General features: G+C 41.1%; 1 protein-coding gene across 2 annotated transcripts in view; it reads left to right on the top strand.

Annotated features, from left to right (window-relative positions):
- Positions 1-23,593, top strand: part of PPIG (peptidylprolyl isomerase G) — a 37,081-nt gene that overhangs the window by 1,953 nt on the left and 11,535 nt on the right. For both annotated transcript variants that reach the window (XM_077319781.1, XM_077319780.1), the window contains exons 2-11: positions 8,700-8,778; positions 8,957-9,031; positions 10,435-10,542; positions 11,243-11,287; positions 13,304-13,391; positions 15,174-15,203; positions 15,317-15,456; positions 21,472-21,676; positions 22,302-22,469; positions 23,233-23,317. In XM_077319781.1, the coding sequence (XP_077175896.1) occupies positions 8,718-8,778; positions 8,957-9,031; positions 10,435-10,542; positions 11,243-11,287; positions 13,304-13,391; positions 15,174-15,203; positions 15,317-15,456; positions 21,472-21,676; positions 22,302-22,469; positions 23,233-23,317 (1,005 nt within the window). In that variant the 5' untranslated portion in view covers positions 8,700-8,717. The remainder of the gene's footprint in view (positions 1-8,699; positions 8,779-8,956; positions 9,032-10,434; positions 10,543-11,242; positions 11,288-13,303; positions 13,392-15,173; positions 15,204-15,316; positions 15,457-21,471; positions 21,677-22,301; positions 22,470-23,232; positions 23,318-23,593) is intronic.

The raw sequence follows: 23,593 nt of genomic DNA, 5'->3' as shown, positions 1-23,593 counted from the left end.
TTGCACTGTTTCTTGTTTTGTTATTGTACGTTTTATGTAAACCACTGTGAGCCTCTGGGGAGGGCGGTATATAAAATAAATAAATAAATAAATAAAATTGTATCTTCCCTTTCCCCCTCAGGGAGGCAGTTTATATTGGGCAAAATAATGCAGGAGCAAGTTTGGACCCCCCCTCCCCCCAATCATTCCACCATTCCTATTCAATTCCTTCCTTCCTGCAGAAGGTAGTTATTAAACATTAGGGAGATAAGAGATCTGATTATGGATCTTCAGTTTCTCATAATCCTTGGCCAGGTGAATATAAGGTGATAAATAGATTCAGGTGGGTAGCTGTGTTGGTCTGAAGCAACAGAACAAATTCTAACTTCGTGGCACCTTTAAGACAATTTTTAATTCATGGTACAAGCTTCCATGTGTGGACCGAATTCTTCAGAAACACTGAAGTGGAAATTACCAGTCCATACAGGTAGAGGGGAATCAGCAAATTAGCATACAACATGATGAAGATGTTTGATGGATACTGGGACCGAAATGGAATAACAAGATTAGTTTATATGGTGACCATTTGTTTGGTTCAGTTGGAGGGGGGACATAGTGAAGCAAATGTATCAAAATTAGTGATTGGTGTGTAAATGTACCCTTCTTAATTGTTAAAAGCTGAGAGCAGTTAACTGAGACCCTGTGGTTATGCTCCATCCAGCTCCTCTCAAGCATGGAGATAACTAATAGCATCCTTTTCTTTGAGGTGCAGGATTGGTTGTTCAAGTGTTATGTCTCCTCTGTCACCAGACCAGAGAAATACATTCCAATCTTCCATTCCAAGTTAATTACATTCTACTATCTATTACATTGCAATCAGTATTCCAATCTACTATTCCAAATAAGAAATATACAATAAAATAAAGAGGATGTATAATTCTTTGTGGTGAGAATCCAGATGTAAAAATTAAAGGAAATTAGCATATGCAGTGAGATAAGAAACTAGAATCCCTGTTAAATCCTGGGAGGGAGGCATTGTTCTGAGTGTTGTAATAACTTGTAATTCAGCAATTTCCCTTTAGAATCTGCTCCTGAAGCTCCTTTGCAATACGACAGCTGCTTTGAGGTCACTCTTATGTCCTGAAGGATGAAATATTCTACAGGTTTCTCAGTTTTATGATTCTTGATGTCAAATTTGTGTCCACTTTGGCGTAGGGTTTAATCTGTTTGCCCTATGTAGAGAACAGAAAGGCATTGTTGGCATTTAATGACATATACCATGTTAGAATATTTATTTTTACTCGTACATTTGTATACTGCCCTCCCCTAAGGCTCAGGGCAGTTTGAGTCCAATGGCACCTTGAAGAAGAGTTGGTTCTTATATGCTGCTTTTCTCTACCCGAAGGAGTCTCAAAGTGGCTTACAATCCCTTTCCTCTCCCCACCCTGTGAGGGAGGTGAGGCTGAGAGAGCCCTGATATTACTGCTCGTTCAGAACAGTTTTATCAGTGCTGTGGCGAGCCCAAGGTCACCCAGCTGGTTGCATGTGGGAGAGTGTGGAATCAAATCGGCTCACTGGTTTAGAAGTCTGCACTCCTAACTACTACACCAAACTGCCTCTTGACCAGCAAAGTTCAAGGTGTAAGCTTTCATGTGCACATACACTTCCTCAGGCTTAATGAAATAGGAATTACCCATCCATTCGTTAGCAGTACCTTAGTAAACAACATAATGAAGATATGTAACAGATTCAAAGTCCAAACAGGAATAAGAAGCTTGGCATATAAGGTTCAATTCAGGGCAAAAGTATAGTGAAGGGAATAAATCTGTCAAAAATGGGCAAGTATTTTAAACTGAGACCTTATCATGCTCCATCCATCTTCTCTCAGGCATGGAGGTGTCTTTGAAGTGGAGCATTTGCCTGCATAGTCTCCCATGTCCCCAGACTAGAGAAATACATATTTTTAGATGACATTACATTCTACTATTCATTACATTCATTATGTTGCCTTCTACTGTCCAATTATTATTTCAAATGAGAAATGAACTAAAGAAGACATATGGCCCTTCTGGGGGATTGTTAGGAATACAGATGTAGTGAGATAAGAAACCAGTATCCCTGTCGAGTCCTGGGGATTCTTATCGTTTTGAGTGCTATATTAATTTGCAGCTCAGGAATTTCCCTTTCCATTCAGTTCTTGAAGTTGCTTTGTAATAAAACAGCAGTTTTGAGGTCTCTCATTGAATGTCCAGGAGGGCTGAAGTGTCCTACAAGTTTCTTAGTCTTGTGATTCCTGATGTTAGATTAGTGTCCATCTATCCTTTGGCAGGAGGGTTTGACCTGTTTGCCCCATGTAGAGTACAAAAGGGCATCATTGGCATTTAGCAGCACATACAATGTTAGAAGATGAGCGTTTGAATAAGCACGGAGTTGTTGTTAGATCCAGTGCTCGTGTTGTCTGGGTAAACGTGGCATCTGGGTTTGTTGCAAGCTCTGGTGCCAGTGACCATGTTCAAATTAGATGTTGTATTATTGGGGGTGAGGAGTTTGGGAGGCTGGCTGTGTGCAAGGAAAGGTTTGCCCCCCCCCCTTCCCCCAGTGCTTGTGAAGGAGAACTGACCTTCTCTAGTACGGCAAATGCTGGCAGGGGCTCATGGGAATTGTAGTCCATGGACATCTGGAGGACCACAGGTTGACTACCCCTGCTCTAATAGAGGTTGTAAGTTGCTGCTGATGCATTTAATGTTTTGCATTGAGAGCTGTATGCGACCACCAGGAGTACTCTGTTAGTGTCTCTCTGAGGCCTGTCTTGTAACTGGTTTCCTCCAAGTATCATTCTAGCCTTGTAAATCTTTTTGTTAATCTGTTCCATCAGGAGAGCAAGTGAATGAGCCTCATATGGTGCAGTTGATGTTCTTAGGTCCACCGATCATGTTGTTTGGGTGTATGTGGCAGCTAAGTTGGCATCTGGGTTAACTTTGCCTATATGTTGACGGAGGTTCAGATTGACTAACTTGGAAATAGGTTTTAGGACGGGCCTTAAGTGGCCACTTTAGCTCAGTGTGTGGAGGAAATGAAAAGACAAACTGTCGGAAAGTATTAGGGAAAAAAATTAAGAATAAGCTTTTGAGGTCAGTCTATGATGCAGCTACTACATTTGGTGCCCCATATCAAAAATATACCATAGTTTTAGAAAATATGTAATATAATAACTTAGTCATGCAACAGAATTGTCAAAAGGTGCAGAATTTTAAGTACTGTTTCATATAACGCATTGTTAATTTGGGAAACTCTGTCACAGGGTGATGTAATGGCATTTTTAGAACAGATAAATTAATGAATGATAGATCTAAATCAGTGGTTCTCAACGTTCCTAATGCCACGACCCTTTAATACAGTTCCTCATGTTGTGGTGACCCCCAACCATAAAATTATGCAAGTGTTCTTTCACATAAATTAAATCGAAACTGACCACTGGCGTGAAGATCCATTGTTCATGATTGTATATAAATTGATTATAAATCGTATATAAATTGGAGGGAGCCTTCAGGAGGACTGGCAGTATTGACGGCACACACATATACTTGGCCCAGCTGCTTGCCCTGCCGCGACCCCTATGAAAGGGTTGTTCGACCCCCAAAGGTGTCCCAACCTCCAGGTTGAGAACCATTGATCTGAATGGTTATGTCATCTGAATGTTAACACGTGTGTTCCAGTAGTACTATCCTTCTGAATATCAAATGTTTAGGACATATACTAGGAGAAGGCTTGAACAGCCCTGGCTGCTCTAGCATGTTTGATTCATCAGAGAAACCGACTAACATGTTGTTTATTTGAAAGCACTAAAGCGCAGGTTGCGAGATCCGGGTTGTCAAAATCCTGGAGATTTGGGGATGGGGGCCTCAGTGGGCACAACGCTACAGAGTCCACACTCCAAATGATCCATTTTCTCGAGGGGCGCTGATCTCTGTAGCATGGAGATGAGCTGTAATTTTGAGAATGGCATCCCTCACTGTAGCCTTGTTCTCATGTTATAGTGAATGCACGTGCATTGTGCATATACGTGCCTAAATGTGTTTGTAAGAATGCCAGTGTATGTTCACTTGATATGAAACAGGACTAGAGGCCATTTCAGTCATACATTCAGCTGTATGTGTGTTGAATATAACATGAGAATTACTCAATACATGTCTGTAGAAATGTGAAGTGTACATTGTACACAAGTCGTATATGAATTCACTGTAACTTGTAAACACGGCTTATCCTGACTACATTACTTAAGGACAAATCCATTGGTATTATTGAGTGCAGGTGTGCAGCCTAATGGCTCGTACTTGAGCAACTAATACAGTTTATTCCAGAAAAAGCTCTTATGTGTATTAAAGCCCACTTCCTAAAATGCATGAGGTAAATCCAGTTGGCTGACATACCCTGTATGGAGTGGGTTATTATTGCAGTCAGTCTAGGGTTTGAAATGTGTAAAATACAGCTGTGCTCAAATTACTAATCACAGTAGCAATAATTGGGGATAATATTATCTCTAGTTTTGCTAAGCTGATTATTAATACCAATAATGATTTAGGCATCCATTGTGCCTTGCGCAGTGCAGGCAGATTTCTTAATTAAATCTAATTCTCCAGCTTCGTGTTAGAGTCTCCCTTTTGAAGTTCTTTTGTTGAAGAATGCCTACTTTTCGGTCTGAAGTAGAAAGCTGAAATGTTCTTCCGTAATTTCTAAATGTTATGATTTTTTTTTAAGTCACATTTACTTCTCTTCATTATTGTGTATAGAAATTTATCTATTTGTCAGTAGGGATAGGAATTATATTGTTGGCAGGTGATCACACTGGATGATAAGAAAGTGAGTAAATCCCTTATAGCAGGGGTAGTCAACCGGTGGTCCTCCAGATGCCCATGGACTACAATTCCCATGAGCCCCTGCCAGCATTCACTGGCAGGGGCTCATGGGAATTGTAGTCCATGGACATCTGGAGGACCACAGGTTGACTACCACTGCCTTATAGTATTGGCTGATGTCACTGGGTCCAGTTTGTTACTGGATTTGTTGAGGTGACTGATTCCCTCTTGTTTGCTTGGGGGCCCGTTGTTGCTGGTGAGAAACCATATTTGTTTTAAAAAAAAAAACATTTCTGCCTGCCTTTTACCCAAACAGCGTCCCCAAGGTGGCGAACATCAGAACATTTCAACATTAAAATATCAAAGATGTTAAAACAGCATTTAAATTAAGTGTCAAACATTTAAGGAATTCAATACAAATATATAAGCACACATTTTTTTAGAATTTAGGAAACTGTAAACGAAGAAAGGGTCTACCTCCCAGGTCTATAGGAAAGGTGTATTGGAAGGACTAAGAAGCGTGTGAAGGAAGGAATCCTGGTGCTGAAGAATGAGGCTGGCTTGGGGTGTTGGGTCAGGAAACAGGTGGAGGGGAGCCTTGATGGCTTGTTCAGTGAAGTCACCTGCCAGTTCTTTCAAGGGCTGCCAGGGTTTCTTCATGATTTTCCAAGTCGGCTGTGGATCACCGCTCATGCCAGACTGGTTTGAACTTGGAGCTATAGGTGATGACTTGGAAGTGTTCTGTTTTGTTTTTTCTCTTTGAGCTTGTCTTTTAGTGGGAGATTCCGGAGTGAGTTCGAGTTTTGCAATCTGTTTCTTCACTTTTTGTTATCATCTTCAGGATGCCTACTGCAAATTGGTCAGTTGTGTGTCCTTGTCTAGGAAATTAGAAAAAAAATATACTTGTAATTTGGGGCTTGAATTTAGCCACTGGATTGTAGCGTGGGTTCCGGATGCTTCCTGGTGTAAGATGGGGCTAACGTTCGGCATATGCATGGTGCCTAGAAAGTTAGCTTTTACGTGAACTAATCCAGATTCAGGTTGATTGCAGGGAGGGAATGTTGTTGAAGTCCTGGTGGATTCTTTCTTGCCCCTGAGTCCAATCAGTGAAAATGTCATCCTTGTAATATTTTCCTCAAGTGGACTCACGGGGAAAGACAGTTGAGGGGAGGATTTTGGGGACAGGAGCTAAAGGAGTGCTTTTCTAAGTCAGCCATGACTATGTTGGCCTACTCTGAGTTTGGTAGGATAAGCTCATAGTTGGTAGGATAAGCTCATAGTTACAACGAATTTTTAGTTTTCCAAGAATTTTGTTCATAGTAATACCTGATAGTGGTCAATAATTATTTGTATTCTGTCAAGGGCTTGCTGGAGTTTTTCCTCCTGAAGTGAATAAACTGACTATCCACCCTTTGCCTATGAATAGTACGAAACAGTTTTAGTTAATCAAAACATTAAGGGGGGAAATCGTGGATTTCAATTTTTGCAGGAGAGAAATAAAATCATTGTGACAGCTCACATTTATTATTTTTGTCCAATTAAAATAAATTGTGGAGAAAGCCTGATTTAAAGGATAACCAATATTCAAATTCATTGTTCCATTTGTATCCACTGGGAGTATGTAATTCCTTCGCACTATTTCACCACAACAGCCACTCAACACCAGGAAGGAGGGATGTGGGAGTCAGACCTTCACTCTGACCGTTTACGCACTGGAGGTTTCATGCCGGGCTGCAGGCTGGAGTTTTAGTCATGGCAGGTTGCCCCACCTCTTCCATATGGGGGAGCATTTGGCCTGGTGAGCCTGATCCACACGCGATTTGTGCTCCTGCACGGGAGTTGGGGCAGTGAAGTTCCCAGTGCGTAAATGGTCTATGAGAAACAAACACAAGAGTCAGAAGGACGAGAATGGAGGGTACTATAGTTTCAGCCAGGAAATCCATCCCGTCCCATCCCCCTAACACCTGCCAGATGCAAAATATTCAGTCACAGACTAAATAAATTCAATTGTAGAAAGGATTATAGATTTCACATGGTTAGGCTGAACTAGATTGTGGTGCTAGGAGCAGCAAGGTGATTCCCTTACCAGAACTCCCAGTCCTGCAAACACTTACAGATACTAACTAAGCAATTATCCATACCCTGGTTTTCTCCACAAGGGAAAGCCAAGTGGCTTACATTGTTCTGTTTTATGCTCACGTTGTTCTCTCTTCTGTTTTATGCTCACAGCAACCTGCAAGGTAGGTTAGGGTGAGAATATGTGACTTGGTCCTAGGTCAACTAAGAAGCTTCTGTGGCACTCCCTGTGTGGATTTTAATGTGGGACTCTCATACCCTGGTCCAGCCAATTTCAACCTTGTTTAGGCCACGGCCGTTTTGGGAGCTCTTCTCAAGTTCTTGGGCCCCTGTAGTAGGCTAACCAATTGTGCAATGAGTTAAGCTTAGAAAAGCCTACGCTGAGAATCCACTGGTTATACTTGATGTACCATATTCTATATATACACAAGACAGATTTCTCAGATTCGACCAATAGAAACATTTGTGTTCTTTTTTCTATCGAATGCATTAATTCACGCACGTGAATAAAGGGATTATCCCTTCTCGGAGTTTTCCAGTCTGTGGCCCCTTTTAAATGTGCTATGGTTGCCCTGGTTCATCACTATAAACCAGGCTTTTTCAGCCAGGTTTTCATGAAACCCTGGGGTTTCTTGATGGCCTTGGAAGGGTTTCCTGAATGGATGAGAATTAATTAATTTTTAAATATTTTTAAAATTTGTTAAACATTTATCAGGTGATATGACCATATATGGACATGATGTCCGTAGTCCCGCCCCCAGGGACCATAGCAGTAGATGGGCCGCTGCAGCGGCGCTGCTGCCAGTCTTCCAAGACTGCTCCCGCCCATATATGGTCATATCAACCCACCTCACTTCCCAAAATGGCCAATGATTGACCTGGAGGGGAGGAGCCCCGGGTGGGCCTGTACACTGCTATATTTCCCAACCATCTTCTGCACCAGGGGTTTCTTGAAGTCCAAGGAATTTTTCAGAGATTTCTCAATGATAAAAAAAATCAACCAACAAGGATTATCACATCCACATAAAGGGCGAGAATCCTTGCTCCTTGCCCTCTCCCACCTCTCCTCCTTACCTGCAGGCATGGCCACTGGCAGGGGCGGGGCCAGCCCAGCGCGAGACAATGTTGTGCGTTGCTGCGCTGACCTCACCCCCACCAGGCTCCTGAGGCTGCCCCAGCTCTCCGGAGGGCGGGAGCAGCCTTGGAAGACTGGCAGTGGCCCATTTACTGGGGGGGGGGACTTCTGTTGGAAGGACCATGCTAGTAGATGTTCCACATCAAAAAGTTGAGAAAGGACGCTCTAGCCACTAATGGTAGTAATGGGCCTGTACTTCAGGTGGAAATATTCTAGGAATGACCTACAGGAGTTGAAGAAGGAATAAGAAGACGTGTTAATGGAGGCCCATTATGAGTTGATGCCATATACTTTTTATCTTCACCATAAACATCATCACTTGTAGATAAGCCAGACAAAGAGAAACGATGTTAATAAATAATTAAAGAGCTGGTGCCACAACATTTTGGCTTGCCTCAAGCGTTCATGCCTGCCAACAAAGGAGCAGTCATAACCCAAATGTTTTTGTTCACCTGTGCCACTTTTCTTGTATCTTCATCTCCGTGAAGTTAAGCAAATCTGTCCATTTCCCCTCCTCCCTCTTTTCCTAATTTCTTAGTGTTGTGTAATTTAGTTTTTATTTTTGTTTTTCAAAAAAAACCTTAAAATTTAGCAGAGCTGTACCTCTTCACTAATTGGAAATGGAGAATTTATCATCTGTAATTCTGTTACAGCTGTAAAATTTTGAAGCCATGGGAGTGAAAACTCAGAGACCTCGTTGCTTTTTTGACATAGCCATCAACAATGTACCTGGTAAGAGCAATACTGCTATTCATGTCCAGCTACAATTTGGCCCAAATTCTAAAACATGCTGTTTACTCTAGTTAGAATAAATGGATCTTATTTATGAGTAAACTCTAGGGTAAACGCCTTAATGTTTAGTAAACATACGCAATTGCTTGAATGATTTCGTTTTATTTCCTTATTCTAGCGGGAAGAGTTGTCTTTGAGTTGTTTTCAGATGTTTGTCCAAAGACGTGTGAGAACTTCCGCTGCCTCTGTACCGGTTTGTAGATGCCTTTTCCTTTTAATGTATAATTTGCGATGTAGAAGTAGCCTTGATTTGACTTATCTGTATGATCCCATATGTGTAACAGCAAAAAAATAAATATGTAAATGAAATTGGGTCTTATGAAGAAGTTGTTGATCTTTTTGCATGCTAAAATGAAGATAAATTTATACCAAATCATATGTTTGAGAAATGCAGTAAAATGTGTATGTATATAAAAGTCTCACTACTTGCCGTCCTGGTAGTGGCAGGGCACAGATTTTGGTGAGCTAGGATAGCCAGCCAAAATCTTGTTTTCCCTGACCCCACTCTTCAACATTGTGCTGAGTTTCAATGGCCAACAACCAGTAAGAAAGGGGAGTGAGCAGATATCTCTACTAGTAAGGGGTCACATTTCTGTAGAGAGGCATGTCTTGAGAAAGACAGGTTGGTTTCTGTAATTGGTATCTTTTATCTGTGTAGTCTCACAGTTAGCTTGTACTTGTGTTAGAGGATTGTGATGCCCAGTTCTACGGCTCCAAAGAGTCCATGAAGAGGAATATCAGTTTTAGGTAGAGCAAATGCTGAGTCTGAAGAATAAGACAAACCAGAGTATGAAATCTTGAATTTTAAGTTTGTTTTGGGTTGAATCCTCCAAGTTGTTGCTTCATTTTGTTACCAGATCTTAAGGTAGTATGAACAAGTAAACCTCATGTCTTTTTGCTGCTCTGTTGTGGAAAACTATATTTGTTAAGAAGATGTGCAGGTTCAAAGGATCCAGAATTAGCACGCTTCTCAGATAATTTTGGGATTCATCTGTAAAACAAAGATTTCCCCTTTTGCTTTTTCTGTCAGCTAACCAAGTTAAAATCCTGGAATTTGAACACATTGGCCACAATTCCTGCAACCATGTAGCAACATCTACCTATCAGGACTTAACCCTTGATAGTCTTGAGCAGCAGCTCCACATGCTATTGAATCCAGTTCTCTTTCAAAGCAGTTTTTGATAGTGGCATTGGAAGTCAGTAGGGAATTAATTATCTGGACTGTAGCAGTTCTATAGACCAGGGGTAGTCAACCTGTGGTTCTCCAGATGTCCATGGACTACAATTCCCATGAGCTCCTGCCAGCAAACACTGGCAGGGCCTCATGGGAATTGTAGTCCATGAACATCTGGAGGACCACAGGTTGACTACCCCTGCTACAGATGCTTCACTGGAACAAATAATGGTTGCTTCTAACATTGTTCTCATGACCTGGGTGAATGATAGACAGCTCTTCTCTATTGGACCATTTTTGTCTGGTGATTAACACTTTACATCCTTTTTTCAAAAGCTGATGTCCAGTGTTATGTGTGTGGGCTCTGAGATTGTCCCATTCATGGTTAAAGGAAGTTAAACTTTTTATCATCCCATTTGCAGGTGAAAAAGGTACAGGGAAATCAACTCAGAAGCCATTGCATTACAAAAGTTGTCTGTTTCACAGAGTTGTGAAAGATTTCATGATCCAAGGAGGCGATTTCAGTGAAGGTATGCCATAGTTGTTGGAATTAATTTTTTTTTGCAAGTGTACAAATATATGTGAAACTTTAACAGTCATAGCTGTTTTGGAGAAAACTACTCAAGTATAAGAGGAGCCTCTTGTGGCGCAGAGTGGTAAGGCAGCAGAAATGCAGTCTGAAGCTCTGCCCATGAGGCTAGGAGTTCAGTCCCAGCAGCCGGCTCAAGGTTGACTCAGCCTTCCATCCTTCTGAGGTCGGTAAAATGAGTACCCAGCTTGCTGGGGGGTAAACGGTAATGACTGGGGAAGTCACTGGCAAGGCCACCCTGTATTGAGTCTGCCAAGAAAATGCTAGAGGGCGTCACCCCAAGGGTCAGACATGACCCGGTGCTTGCACAGGGGATACCTTTACCTTTACTCAAGTATAAATACTCAGGCCTCTGTACCTGATGCTAGAATGTTTGATAGGGTTAATCTTTATCCCCTGAAACCAACCACCTAATGAACATCACTTAAATCATGCCTGTTCTTTAGTTTTAGATCTTTCTAAAGTTGTGCAAAATATCGGACAATCCTGTTAAACTGTTGCTTGAGATTGACAGAGTTGGCAGCTATTTACCTAAAGCAAAATAGTATTTTCTGTGGAGGTTTTAAAAATGAATAGGAACACATTGAAATTGACAGGACATAGAGTGATTAATTTTATAATACGATTTATCTCAATACCAGGAAATGGGAGAGGTGGAGAATCAATTTATGGCGGCTTTTTCGAAGGTAAGAATGATCAAGTAGCCTGCATTGTCCTATCAAAACTATTGGTTTAAGAATAAGTATACTGGGAGATTTGTATTCTATGAAGCCCGATCTCCATGCAAAGTTATTTGTTGACTGCGCGTCGTACCTTCCCTTATCACTGGGACTTGGAGTGGGTTGTCAGACTTTCAGCAACTTCAGATGCGTAGAAGCCTCTGTGCCTCTTAAGCTTTCTCAGCATAAGTACAGTTAATGAGACATTGCCAAACTTATGCACTGTTGTTCCTATTCGAGAAATCTTTCTTCTCTAGAGGCTATATTCTCGTTTAAGGGCATTGCACTATTTATTCATTACCTTTCTAAATTTTCTTACTTTTTGCCCAGTGGTAGCATTCCACTTGTTTATACCGCGACATCTTGCAAGAATGTGTAGGACATCATCCCAGTCTTCAAAGCCCTCAAAATGAGCAGGTTGTTGTCTTGCTAGAAGGCATGAGTGGCAGTCGTTCCAAGCAAGGCAGTGGATTGGATTTCACTGACGTTTACCTCTCTCTTGGTGATCTCTTAGTGGCTGGCTACTGATACTGCCTAGCCAGAACTGAGCTTTGTGCTTTGTGAAAACTTTTTTTGTGTGGTTGTGTTCCAATGTTTTTGTTAAAGCTACACTGGGAGCAAGCTGTTGTGATTCAAAACTTTTTAAAGCAAGTATATTGTCCAAGATTGCACTTGCGCAAACCCTTGGAATTTCGGTTGTGTGCAGTGTTAAATTTCAGAATTATTTCTCTTGTACACAGGGCTTCCTTTCAGTAGCAAGCTGTCAGTTTTCTTTGCCTGTTTTACAAAACTGTTGCTGTCGATTTTTCATTTTTATTGTAAATAACCCACAAGCTAAAATTATGAGTTCTTCAAGAAAACAAATGGGACTGCTTATATTAAAAATATGATGTGAATGCACGCTATTCTTATTCAACAAATGCATTGCGTTCCAAGAAAGATCCACTTAAGCATTCAAATAATAACCTTGATTAAACAAAAAATGCTGATAATAAAGTTATCACTCTATCTAATTGTGAATTTGAAGGGTCAGTAGGATAGCAAAGCAGGCCACCCACAGTCAAGGTAGGTATTTCTGCATAAGGAGGAGACTTCGGAGGGAAAAATCTCCCAAGAAATTTACCGACTCACCTCCAAGACATTCTGATCTTAATACTCACTGCCCTTGAGAAAGTATCAAAAGGTTAGGGCTGCTGAATTTCAGGTGTGGGGGAAGAAGAGAATAAGGGTGGTGTCAGTGGTAATTGATCTAACATCTTAGTTAGATTAACATTATATGGAGCCCTCCCCACTCCCCTCACCGTTGGAAAATGGTTTTAATGCCTTTGCCAGAACTGGACTAAAGGAGCCCTTGACTGGGGTTCTTTGATGAAATTTTAATTTATTTTGTATGTGTTTTTATCGCTAGCTGCCCTAAGCCTGTTCCCAGGGAGGGGAGGCCAAGAAATGCAAATAATAAACCAAGTAACTGGAGGTGGGAATAGAAACCGAGAACGGGCACTGTGAAATATGTACTCCCCCATCCCAATTTTCTCCCCTCAAAACTCTCAAATATGATATAGGGAGGGGCATATAAAATATCCTGTTACTACATGGAACCAATAAGGCTTAGGGATAGATGTCTGGTTCCTACTCAACCTAAAATCTCAGCAAAAAGCTCTGTAGGGCTATAGCTGACTTTCAAGACTAGGTGAGCAGGAATGTATTTTCCTAGCTCTAGACAATAGTCTCATTTTGAGTAGGAGGATGTCTACTTGTTTATCCTCCCTTTGTGATTTCTTGTGGGCCCCAAATGTGGTATTGGTATTTTCATGTGTTTAGTTCCAAGAATTTGTAGTGTATGTTCTCACTGTTTTTATTTTAATACTGTTTGGCACATCAAGTCATGCATCTGTGCAAGTTGACAGTCCTAATTTGAAATTCTAAAGACATACCCGTGCTAGGTCATGAATTTTTTGAAGTAATTGAAAATGCTTTCTCTAGATGAAAGCTTTGCAATAAAGCACAACAAAGAATTTCTCCTTTCAATGGCCAACAGAGGGAAAGATACAAATGGTTCACAGTTTTTTATGTGAGTATCTTGCAGCTACTGTGTTTCTTCACCATTTGGATGGTAGTCGTTACAATTCAAATTCCAGAAATGCGACTTTGAATTGTTGAAATGACTAGCTCCTTTTCCATTTTACAAAGTATGAATACCTTTTAACTATATGAAACGTAACTGCTTTGCTAATTTTGTTTATTTTGGAAGTAGTGACTGGGATACTAAGAATCATCTGGAATAAGTATGAATATTTGTAGTTGTTACTGTGTTAGAAGACATCGTCTGCTTTGCATGAACATAGAAGTCATTACTGGCTTTTCACCTACTATCTGAGAGCACCGGATGTTATAGCATTGTTGGGTTATACTTGACCAATACCTGAATGGGAGGCTATTAGTCCCCATGTAAACCATTCTGAGGTTTTTGAAGGACACTTTGGATGCAGATATAGCAGATATGAAAGGCTAAAGACCACACTCATTTTGTCTACATTTGCGAACTACCCCCTCTTAAAAACAAACCAAAACACCCCTTGATGAATATCCCAGCTGTAATGAGGAGCTTGTTCAAATACTGCTTTGACCTCAAGATTCAACCTTTGAGATTAAGCAACCTAGATTTTGTATGTTTCACTGTTAGGCTCACAGTGGGTTAACCAGATCTCCCTGCATCAACAGCTAACACCTGTCCATGGTTGGGTTGAGGATGCTTGGAAGTCTTGAGTCCCATTTCCCCTTCAGCTCGTATATAAGAGTATTACCAAAAGAGGCCCTAAAATGCAACAAAGACACGTCCTTAAATTTTGTGATGAATGAAAATATTAATCTTGTGAGAACACAACACAAACTCAAGTTTGCTGCTGTTAGCTAGGACGTAACGCCGAGGACTACTGTACCTTCAAAAATATTCTCTTTCCCTTATCACCTTTGTTGTTTCTTTTTATGTACTTGGTTGTTTATCTTGTTCCTGGCCCGTGTTCTTTAGTTTGGGAGAAGTGGCTGATTTTGCAACTTTTCCCCCCTCTCCTGAAGTAAAATGTGCACTTGAACCATGTGTTTGATTAATTATAAGCAACACTCAAGAGATCTCGTGCACATTTTATGTACTGGTGTACTCCAACCAACATCACCAGCCGACATTATGCTTCTGTAGGTGGGCAGCATATTCTCCCCTATATTGAGAAAGTTTTGCTGTTTCTCCAAAGAAGGTCAGTTTGGCGTCTGCCACGTACCACTGTACGAGGGGGTTCACTAGACTGAATACTTCTCTGTTGTAAACAGAATGTCGTTGGCAAGTTCTGTAGACTAGCCATACAGACAGCAATTTTGTTTGGAGGAGCAACCAGGGATGTGAGCCACATTGGTAGTCAAAGGTGAGAGTTCAGAGGCAGATGTATTCAGTGAAAACTAAACCCATTTAATGGGTTTGATGCCGAGTAAACCCCCCACTGGCAAAATGGAAGTTTCCTACTTTCCTCTTCCTACTGCAGCCCACTGACCTCCACAAAAAGCTGCTATTTGGGGATAGGCCCCCCCCCAAGGAACTTCCCAAGTGGGAAGAGGGAGCATTGCAGTTTTAGTTTGGATCCAACCCAATATTTGTTGAAATGCTTCAGATCCAACCCAATGTTTATTGAAATGCTTCAGATTCAAGATTAGCTAATTTTGAAGGCTTTTAGTGAGCTGAATCCGATCTGCCATTTGTAATGCCTTTAAATATTGGCCATTTGTAACGTAATATTCTGCTGCTGAAATACTAAAATTCTTTCTTTCTTTTGTCATTGAATTCCTCCCCTGATGTCATTAAAAGAACAACCAAACCTACGCCTCACTTAGATGGGTAAGTGTCATAAAGTCTGCACTTGGAAAGGTTGATAATTTGATAACTTCTTGCAGTTTTCATAATGCTAGAAATTTCAGTCAGCTTTTAACATTTGGCTTTTAATCATTTAGGCTGCATGTTGTGTTTGGACAAGTAATCTCGGGTCAAGAAGTTGTAAGAGAAATAGAAAACCAGAAAACAGATGCATCTAGTAAACCTTATGCTGAAGTACGAATAATGAGTTGTGGAGAGCTAATTCCAAAATCCAAAGGTAAGGCTGAAATGCCTATTCAAATGTTTCTAAATCCAGACTGTTTTCATAATTTTGTTCCTACTGGAGCTGGCTGGGGAACAGAACTTCACTTAACTCGGTATAACTGCTGTCATTGAAATAATAAAGAGTGCATTCAGTTAGATCATTTTAAAATGAGATGTTATGACTTCTTTCCCTCTGACAGAAGGAGGGTGCTTTTTGGCTCTCTTTGTATCCACCTATATCCCCTAGAAAAACATGTTGATGAGTTGCCATGGTTTTAGCTCCTTTGTGAAATGAACACCTATTCACTTGTTACTGTGAGAACATGTTACGGACTATAGCTTGGCATGAACCAATGACATTTTGACAACCTGTTACACCTGTTCCTTCTGCTCATGTCTGCTAAATTCTGCAAGGAGTGGCATGGGTTAAGAGGGCCTGCTGCCAGTACTTTTGTAAGGTTATTGACAGTCTGTTCTTGTTTGTTTAGAAGTAAATGCCATTTCATTTAGCGGGACTTACTTCCAGGAGTAGCCTGGTCTCGTCAGAGCTTGGAAGCGAAGCAGGGTCAGCCCTGGTTAATACTTACGTGGGAGACCACCAAGGAAGTCGAGAGGCAGGCAGTGGCAAACCACCTCTTTACATCTTTTGCCTTAAAAACCCTACATGGGGTTAGTTGTTGTGTTCGTTGTTGTGACCCGCCTCGAGCCTGTCGGGAGAGGCGGGAAATAAGTCTAAAAATAATAATAATAATAATAATAATAATAATGACAACAGGATAGCCATAAGTCAGCTGTGACTTGATGGCACTTTCCATAACCACCACCAGGTAAGTATTAACAGGGTTGCCACCCAAGTCTGCCTAATTGCCTAAAAGGATTTAGTCCACTGCTTTTCTGCAGCAGAATGGGTTGCTTAAGACTGGATCTGGTGCTTTTCAAAGAGCTGCACCGCAGTGCAGCACTAGGTTGGTTCCTGTCATTTCATTCTGTTTTCTCATGCACAGGATGTTTTCCCCGGATGGCACTCGGTTGTCTCTTGCAGTCCAGGACCAGTCATAAAAAAGCATTGCATACAGAATATAAAATGTAGCATGAAGTGTTACATAAATCAATAAAATAATCAGTAAAATATATTACCTAAGTGTGGGGAAGCACAGCAGTATTTTAATTATTGTTTCTGAAGCCTCATTGCCCGGCAGCCCAACTTAGCTGTTTTATAGGTAGTCTTTGGGTTCTTATCTTCTAACTAAATAAAATATTCTATCTTTCCCGGGTGTTTCTAGGCAGATAGGATCTATGAAGGATTCACTTATTTGTTTATACAGGTGACATTCAAAAATTACATGTTCCACAGACTCAACGTTTCTATCTCCGCATATCCATAAGCATTCCTCCCATACTTTATAATGCCACCTCTGCCTTTTTCTAATTTCTTACTGCAATCGATTATCTGCTTTTATCCATCTGGTAAGTGTCATAGTTCCCCAAATCCTTGAAGTTACATCCTTTGGATATTGCTGAAACCCAACTGGTCAGTCTGGCTAGTCAAGCTGTCTCATGCAGAGCATACTGTTAGCACCAAAGGGAATAGCCAATCTAATGAAATCGGGGGCACAGTAGTAAAGCTTTTGGCGAATGGCAAGAGAATGCAAAGACTAAAAGGCTTTCTGTGCAGAATGTTAAATGAAGGAGCAGAGAGAACAGAGGAGTTGAAGGGAGGGAACTAACCCTCATCTACTCTGATAATTATGGTGAGTGAAGAAAGCCGGTAGTAAAAAGACTGTCCCTGTCGGGCAATTCGTTGGTCATTTAGGACCATCTTGTGGAATCGTCAGTGGGCCGCGATGACTGAAGTGACAGGCATTCATTCATCAGACCAGCAGAACTGTTTAGTAGTTAGGTAGTGAAACCAGAAAGGCTGTAATAACATGGATATGTCCATGTTATTATTCATGAAAGGAAGGGAAAGCACTTGAGAGTACAATAGGAATGCTGGTAGTTGGGTGAGAGACATCAGTAATGGCCCAGCAAGTGGCAACAAAGAACACATTTTACAAGTGTGATCCTTGAAGGTGGGGTGGGAAGGGTCTAGGTCAGTGGTTTTCAACCTAGGAGTCACAACCCCATTTGGGGTCGTCTAGCTCTTTCCGTGGGGTCGCCAGGTTGCTGGTCGCCACAGTGGCAGCAGCCTGTGGCGGCAGCACCCCGCAGCGGTGGCAGTCAGAGGTGGGTGGTGGTGGAGGCGGTGGAGCCACGGCACTGGCCGCATCCACGCTGCCTCAATTGTTGTGCACCTCCATACGCACGTGTGTGCACGTGCACACGCTGCCCCCCACCACCACTGTCGCCAATGTTGGGGTCACGGCAGTTAAAAGGTTGAGAACCGCTGGTCTAGGTGTACAGGATTTTTGAACCAGAGCCACAAAAACCCAACTGAAGTCAGTCAGGACCTTTAAAAGTTGAAGGTCTGTATAACATCATCAGTTAATTACAGAATTATATGAACTTTATTGTGCATGACTTAAATTAAAAAAAAATTAAAACATGCATATATAGCCCATAGGCTATCACAAGAACAATGTTAGATGCAACTGTAGACCTAATGTGTTTCGGCCCGTATAGGGCCTTCTTTAGAGGTCTAATTATACGGCACACTTATTCATTCGTAAGATATGTACAGCGCAATTGAAAATTTTGGCAGCCTTTGGAAGAGATCTAACAGCTGGTAAATAGACATCTTCCATTTCAACTATTTGATTGACTGTTTTTCTAAAGCTCTTATCTTGGTAGCTTTATTGGCTGCTGTGCATTTCTTATGTTTTATTGAATAAGTAAGTGTGTGTTATAATTAGACCTCTGAAGATGGGCCTACATGGGCCAAAACGCATTAGGTATACAGTTTATCTATATAGTGCATATAACATTGTTTTTGCAATAGCCTGTGGGCTCTGGATGTATGTTTTTAATTTTTTAAAGTTATGCACAATAAAGGTAATATAATTTTGTAATTAACTGATTATGTTATATAGACATTGCAACTTTTTAAAGTCCTGACTGCCATCAATTGTTTTTTTTTTTGTGGTTCTGGTTCCAGGATTCCACCCCCCCCCTTTTCTTTTCTTTTCTTTTTTTTTTTGGTTCTTATACAAGATTTTTGCAGTTGAACCTGGGAAGATTGACAGTTGATCCTGGTGATTTTTGTTTTGTTTGTAACACATTGTTAAGATTAAGGATGTCAATTATTCGGAGTTCTCTGCTCTGTGAACATCATGGCTTTACTGTGGCATATCTGTCATCGTGTCCAAAAGTAAATTATAATATTCATTGTGCTGATATATGTTTTCCTTAATCTATCCCACTTTGCTCTTTGATTCTGTATCTGCTGGTTTCAGAAATCTGAATTAGGTCAAATAGCATCCATCAGTGTCTTTATTTGACCTCTGTAGCATTTACTTCATGGCAAATGTGACAATATCAGACAGTGTGAGTCACAGTTTAATCTGCTTATTTCATTTGTTAGCCATAACTTCCTCTGAAAACTAGCTTCTGTTTTTTAACAGTTGCTATTGATTTTCTTTATTTCTGGTTTTCAATTTCTGTTTTCAAACTTTTGTAAATGTAGCTGACTCTGATGTTCCAGGATACAAGTCAAGGGGAAGATCTTTTCAGTGAAGCACTTACATATAACAAAACCTGTCAAAAGCAGTCTACATTTTAAATTCATTGTTATATCATCCTTGTTAGGCTGATTATAAAAACAGATATTTAAGTGTACTCCCAAGCAGAGTTATATACTTCTAAACCTATTGGCTTCATTGGAGTTTAAAGGGTATATTTCTGCTTAGTACTGTATTGCAAAGTATTGCATAGTCTAATTATGTTAATTTGTTAAACCACTTAACAGTTATATTGGGCTGGTCAAATGTTCAAGCTGAGTCTAAACAACTTGCATTCCAAGTGAAGGTAAAATTGTGATAGAATGCTGGGATACTGCAGAAGTTCAACAGCTGTGCAGCTGGTGTGCAGACATTAATAATTTAATTACAAATAGGTGCCTGCTGGTCAACTCCAAAATGTAGCAAATTTAACAATTTGATTTTATGTTTTCATGTAAGATGTTATTCTGGTTTTATTTCTCTTATATATGTACCATATGAATTCGTTTTGTACATTATTGTACTGTGTACTTTTTAGAAGTTTATTTCATCTGTAACCCTGGATTGTTACGATTCTGTTTGTGATTCAGTATGGCCTAAAAAGAATCCATAGACATCCAAAATCCATTTTAGGGTTCTTAACTGTTTTTTTACCCAGTATGAATTGTTATTTCTAAAGAAAAATAAGGTTCTTTGTAGTTTTGCCTTTTGTCCTGCTCAGATAAGTATGTCCTTCTACTTTTTATTTCTGTAACATAAATGAGCAAATTGTTCATTTATTTCCTTTATAGCCCATCTTTCCAGCTGAGATTAAGAGTAGATTGCACAGTGCAAAACAATGTGCTCAAATAGCACAAAACAACTGCTAAGTAATGCAAGAGGACTAGGATTACAAAATGAGAAGTAATGCAAAAGAGTACCAGGGAAGATCCGGCAGACCATACAGAACACGTAATTACAGAAGTACTATAGGACAGCGGTCCGCAACCTTTTGTAGGCCGCAGACCGCTGCACCGGGGTGTGGGGAGAGGGCGACCCGGGGCCCCGCACACACGCGGCAGCCCCAGTGCCAATGCACATGCGCGGACATGCTGCGCATGCGCATTTGCGCCCCCGCTGTACGCAAACGCGCAGGCGTGGCAAGTCCGGTGGCATGCCAGTGGCCACGGCTCCCCCTCCCCACTCCTCCAGGCCGCAAGGAAATCAGCCGCCGAAGCGGCCCGGCAAGCTTCTCTTCCCCCCTCCCAAAGCAAGAAGGGTTGGGGACCATTGCTATAGGAAGAGCAGGACAGCACCACCAATAAACTGTAGGATAGTCTACAGCACAATCAGTGTTCATCTTCAGAGTTTTGCAAACCTCTCCCTAAGTCAGAACCCTTAAAGCTGTGGTCCCCAACCCGTGGGCGCGGGCCGGCGCCGGGCCGCGGCCCCTTCTCCCCGCCCCCCGCAGTAAAAAACTTCCCAGGCCGCAAGCTTGCAGCCTGGGAAGCTTCTTACTGCGGGAGGGGGGGAGAAGGAATCAGGCCCGCGCATTGCGTATGCGCGACCAGGCCGCGCATGCACATGCGTGCCATGCGCAGCCGAAATAGCGCGTACACAGCGCATGCGCAAAAGTGCCGCGCATGCATGGCATGCGCAGGTGGGCAGTTGCCCTGCCAGTCCCCAGCCTCAAAAAGGTTGGGGACCACTGCCTTAAAGGACTATGCTCTCTAAAAATCAATCTGATTAATTGGCTGCTTACCTGTCCCTAAAATATGGATATTAATTCATATTTTCCTATAGAAAGTAATGCTTAATACAGCAGATAATGAGCCATATTCCCAAGCAGATAGTGTTATTTTTACATATTTCTTTATTTAATGAAAATATACTAGCACATGTAGTGGAGAAGATAACCTGCAGGCTTTTCATCGCTGAATGAATTCAATTATGAGATATGCTGTACTGATTTTCAAAACACATTCCAAAAGCAAGACAAAAAACTCTGACTTGACTGTGGAAAGAAGGGATAGATTATGGTTCTTCTGAGTACCAGTGTTTTAAATTCTAGGATTTTCATGACAGCAGGTTGTTTTTAGTGACTTCCCAAAAGACAGCCAAGTTACCTCAGAACTGTCTCTTCTGTCACAATGTGCTTCTTATCAATCTGATATTGCAACTCAGTGTCAGCTGGACACTTTAAGAATGTCTCTAATGTGACATGAAGACACCTTTGCCATTTGATCGGAGGTGGGGGGATTGGGAATAATTACTAGCTTGTAGAGTGTGGCCAAACATATTTTCATAAATCTGTAACCCTTTTTAAAAGATAAAAACATTTATTTGGGGTTCTCTGTCTATTGATTGCATGTCTGCTGTCTTTTAATTTAAAGCCAAGAAGGAAGAGAAGAAAAGACACAAGTCATCATCCTCATCCAGCGATTCTGAAAGCTCAAGTGATTCAAAATCCTCTTCTGATTCCTCTTCGGATTCTGAAAGTGCTTCTGAAGAAAAAACAAAGAAAAAGAAAAAGAAGCATAAAAAAAATTCCAAGAAGCACAAAAAGGAAAAGAAAAAGAGGAAGAAAAGCAAGAAGAGGTAAAACTGGGGGCAATATTTTATTGAAACCACTAGGCAATTCATCTTATTATATTGCAGTTGTATTAGGTTATACATGTATCCATCGCTGGAAAGAATTAATTGACAATGTATCTTGTCATTTACTTGTCGTATAATTATGCCTTACTCAGAAATAGAATGGGGGATGCTATGACATTTTAAGAAGTCCTGATCATGGTAAGATTTCCTGTATAGCTGTGTGACCATGGTGACTAAAAATGTAACTTGAGAACAAAAGTGGAGCTATTTTTTAAAAAAATCTTTTAATCTTTAATTTTAAATCTTCCATTAGGACAGAATTACATATGTCTTGTTCACAAACAGTAGTTGGGCTGTGTGCATCCATCTGAAAGCTTAAACCTTGAATAAAACTTTATTGGTCTTGAATGTGCCACTAGGACTCAAACATGTTACTAATGTAATCCTGGCACAACGAAGACTGAATCTTTTGTTGCAGCGAAATAGGAATTAAAAATAAGCACGTCTGGCGCATCTTCCATATTTTTGCGGTGTGACCAATTTGGAATTGGCCTATTCAAATCTAAGGCCTAAATGTGTGTGCTTCCGTTAGAGACAAATAATTTATTTCTTTTTATGAATAAAGCTCGGCCAGTGAAAATGAAGCAGAAAATCCTGAATCACAGCCGCTTTCCACTGTTCGCCCAGAAGAGATTCCTCCTGTACCAGAAAACAGATTCCTGATGAGGAAAAGTCCTCCGAAAGTGGATGAAAAGGAAAAAGAGACAAAAACCCGGGAAAAAGAAAGGGAGAGGTAAAGCATTAAGTTTGATCTGAAGTGAGCTGTCTTGTACTATTGTTGGGTTGCCTTGGGTTATTTGTGCTTCCTATCTCTGATGAAAAGCTGTGTTACAGGAAAGGAAAGAAAGGTTTCCTTCTACTTCCTGTATTTCCTTCTACCTCCTGTATTAGAATAATCCACCATTTGGTCAGGTTGTACTTTTTCTTTTCTTAGTGGCTGCATGAATCCTGTAGTACAGTGGTTCTCAACCTGGGGGTCAGGACCCCTTTAGGGGTCGAACGATCCTTTCACAGGGGTTGCGGCAGGGCAAACACCTTGGCCAGGGGGGCGCCATCCACACAAGAGCCTTGTGGGGTAGATCGAGATACAGCGCTGGTCTGTCTGGAGCAGCGGAAAAGAGCGAGATCGGCATGGTGGGACAAGAGGCAGAACTGAACTGAGAAACCCCGGGGGGAAAAAACAATTTATATACAATCATGAACCATGGATCTTCACGCCATTGGTCAGTTTCGGTTTAATTTCTATGAAAAAACACTGGCATAATTTTAGGGTTGGGGGTCACCACAATGAGGAACTGTATTAAAGGGTTGCGGCATTAGGAAGGGTGAGAACCACTGCTGCATTAGTACATTTGAATGCTTAGCTGTAAAGAAAATATTCAGCCAAGTGTTTGAGTGCTCAGCAATTTGAGAACTCTTTAGCAGTTTAAACTTAGTTATAGGAGGAGGTGAAAAACTTCCACAACCTTTCTGAATACCTTTTTCTTAATTCGTAGTAACCCTTCAAACTGTCAATCTTCATATCAGAGAAGACTGTTGGTAACGAGATCTGGACGGAAAATAAAAGGAAGAGGACCAAGAGTAGGTTTGGTTTCTTGTTTTACCACATAATGACGTGATTGTTGTAGCTAACCAGTAAGTCCCTCTTGATCACCAAAAAGACTCTGCTTGGTGTGTGTGCGTGTGGGGGGGGGGGCTGTATTCAACAGGAGAATTAGGCGACATTGAGAGAAAAAGCTTGCTGGATCCAACTCTTGGAATTTTGGTGGCATGTATCCTTTTAATCCTTGATTTCGCTCCATAGTCGTCTTTATGGAAAGGAAAATGGAAACACTGATGTGAAGTGATTTTGGATAG

The sequence above is a fragment of the Paroedura picta genome, chromosome 2 (assembly GCF_049243985.1).
Source record: "Paroedura picta isolate Pp20150507F chromosome 2, Ppicta_v3.0, whole genome shotgun sequence".
NCBI lineage: Eukaryota > Metazoa > Chordata > Lepidosauria > Squamata > Gekkonidae > Paroedura > Paroedura picta.
This window is presented reverse-complemented; position numbering and strand designations above follow the sequence as displayed.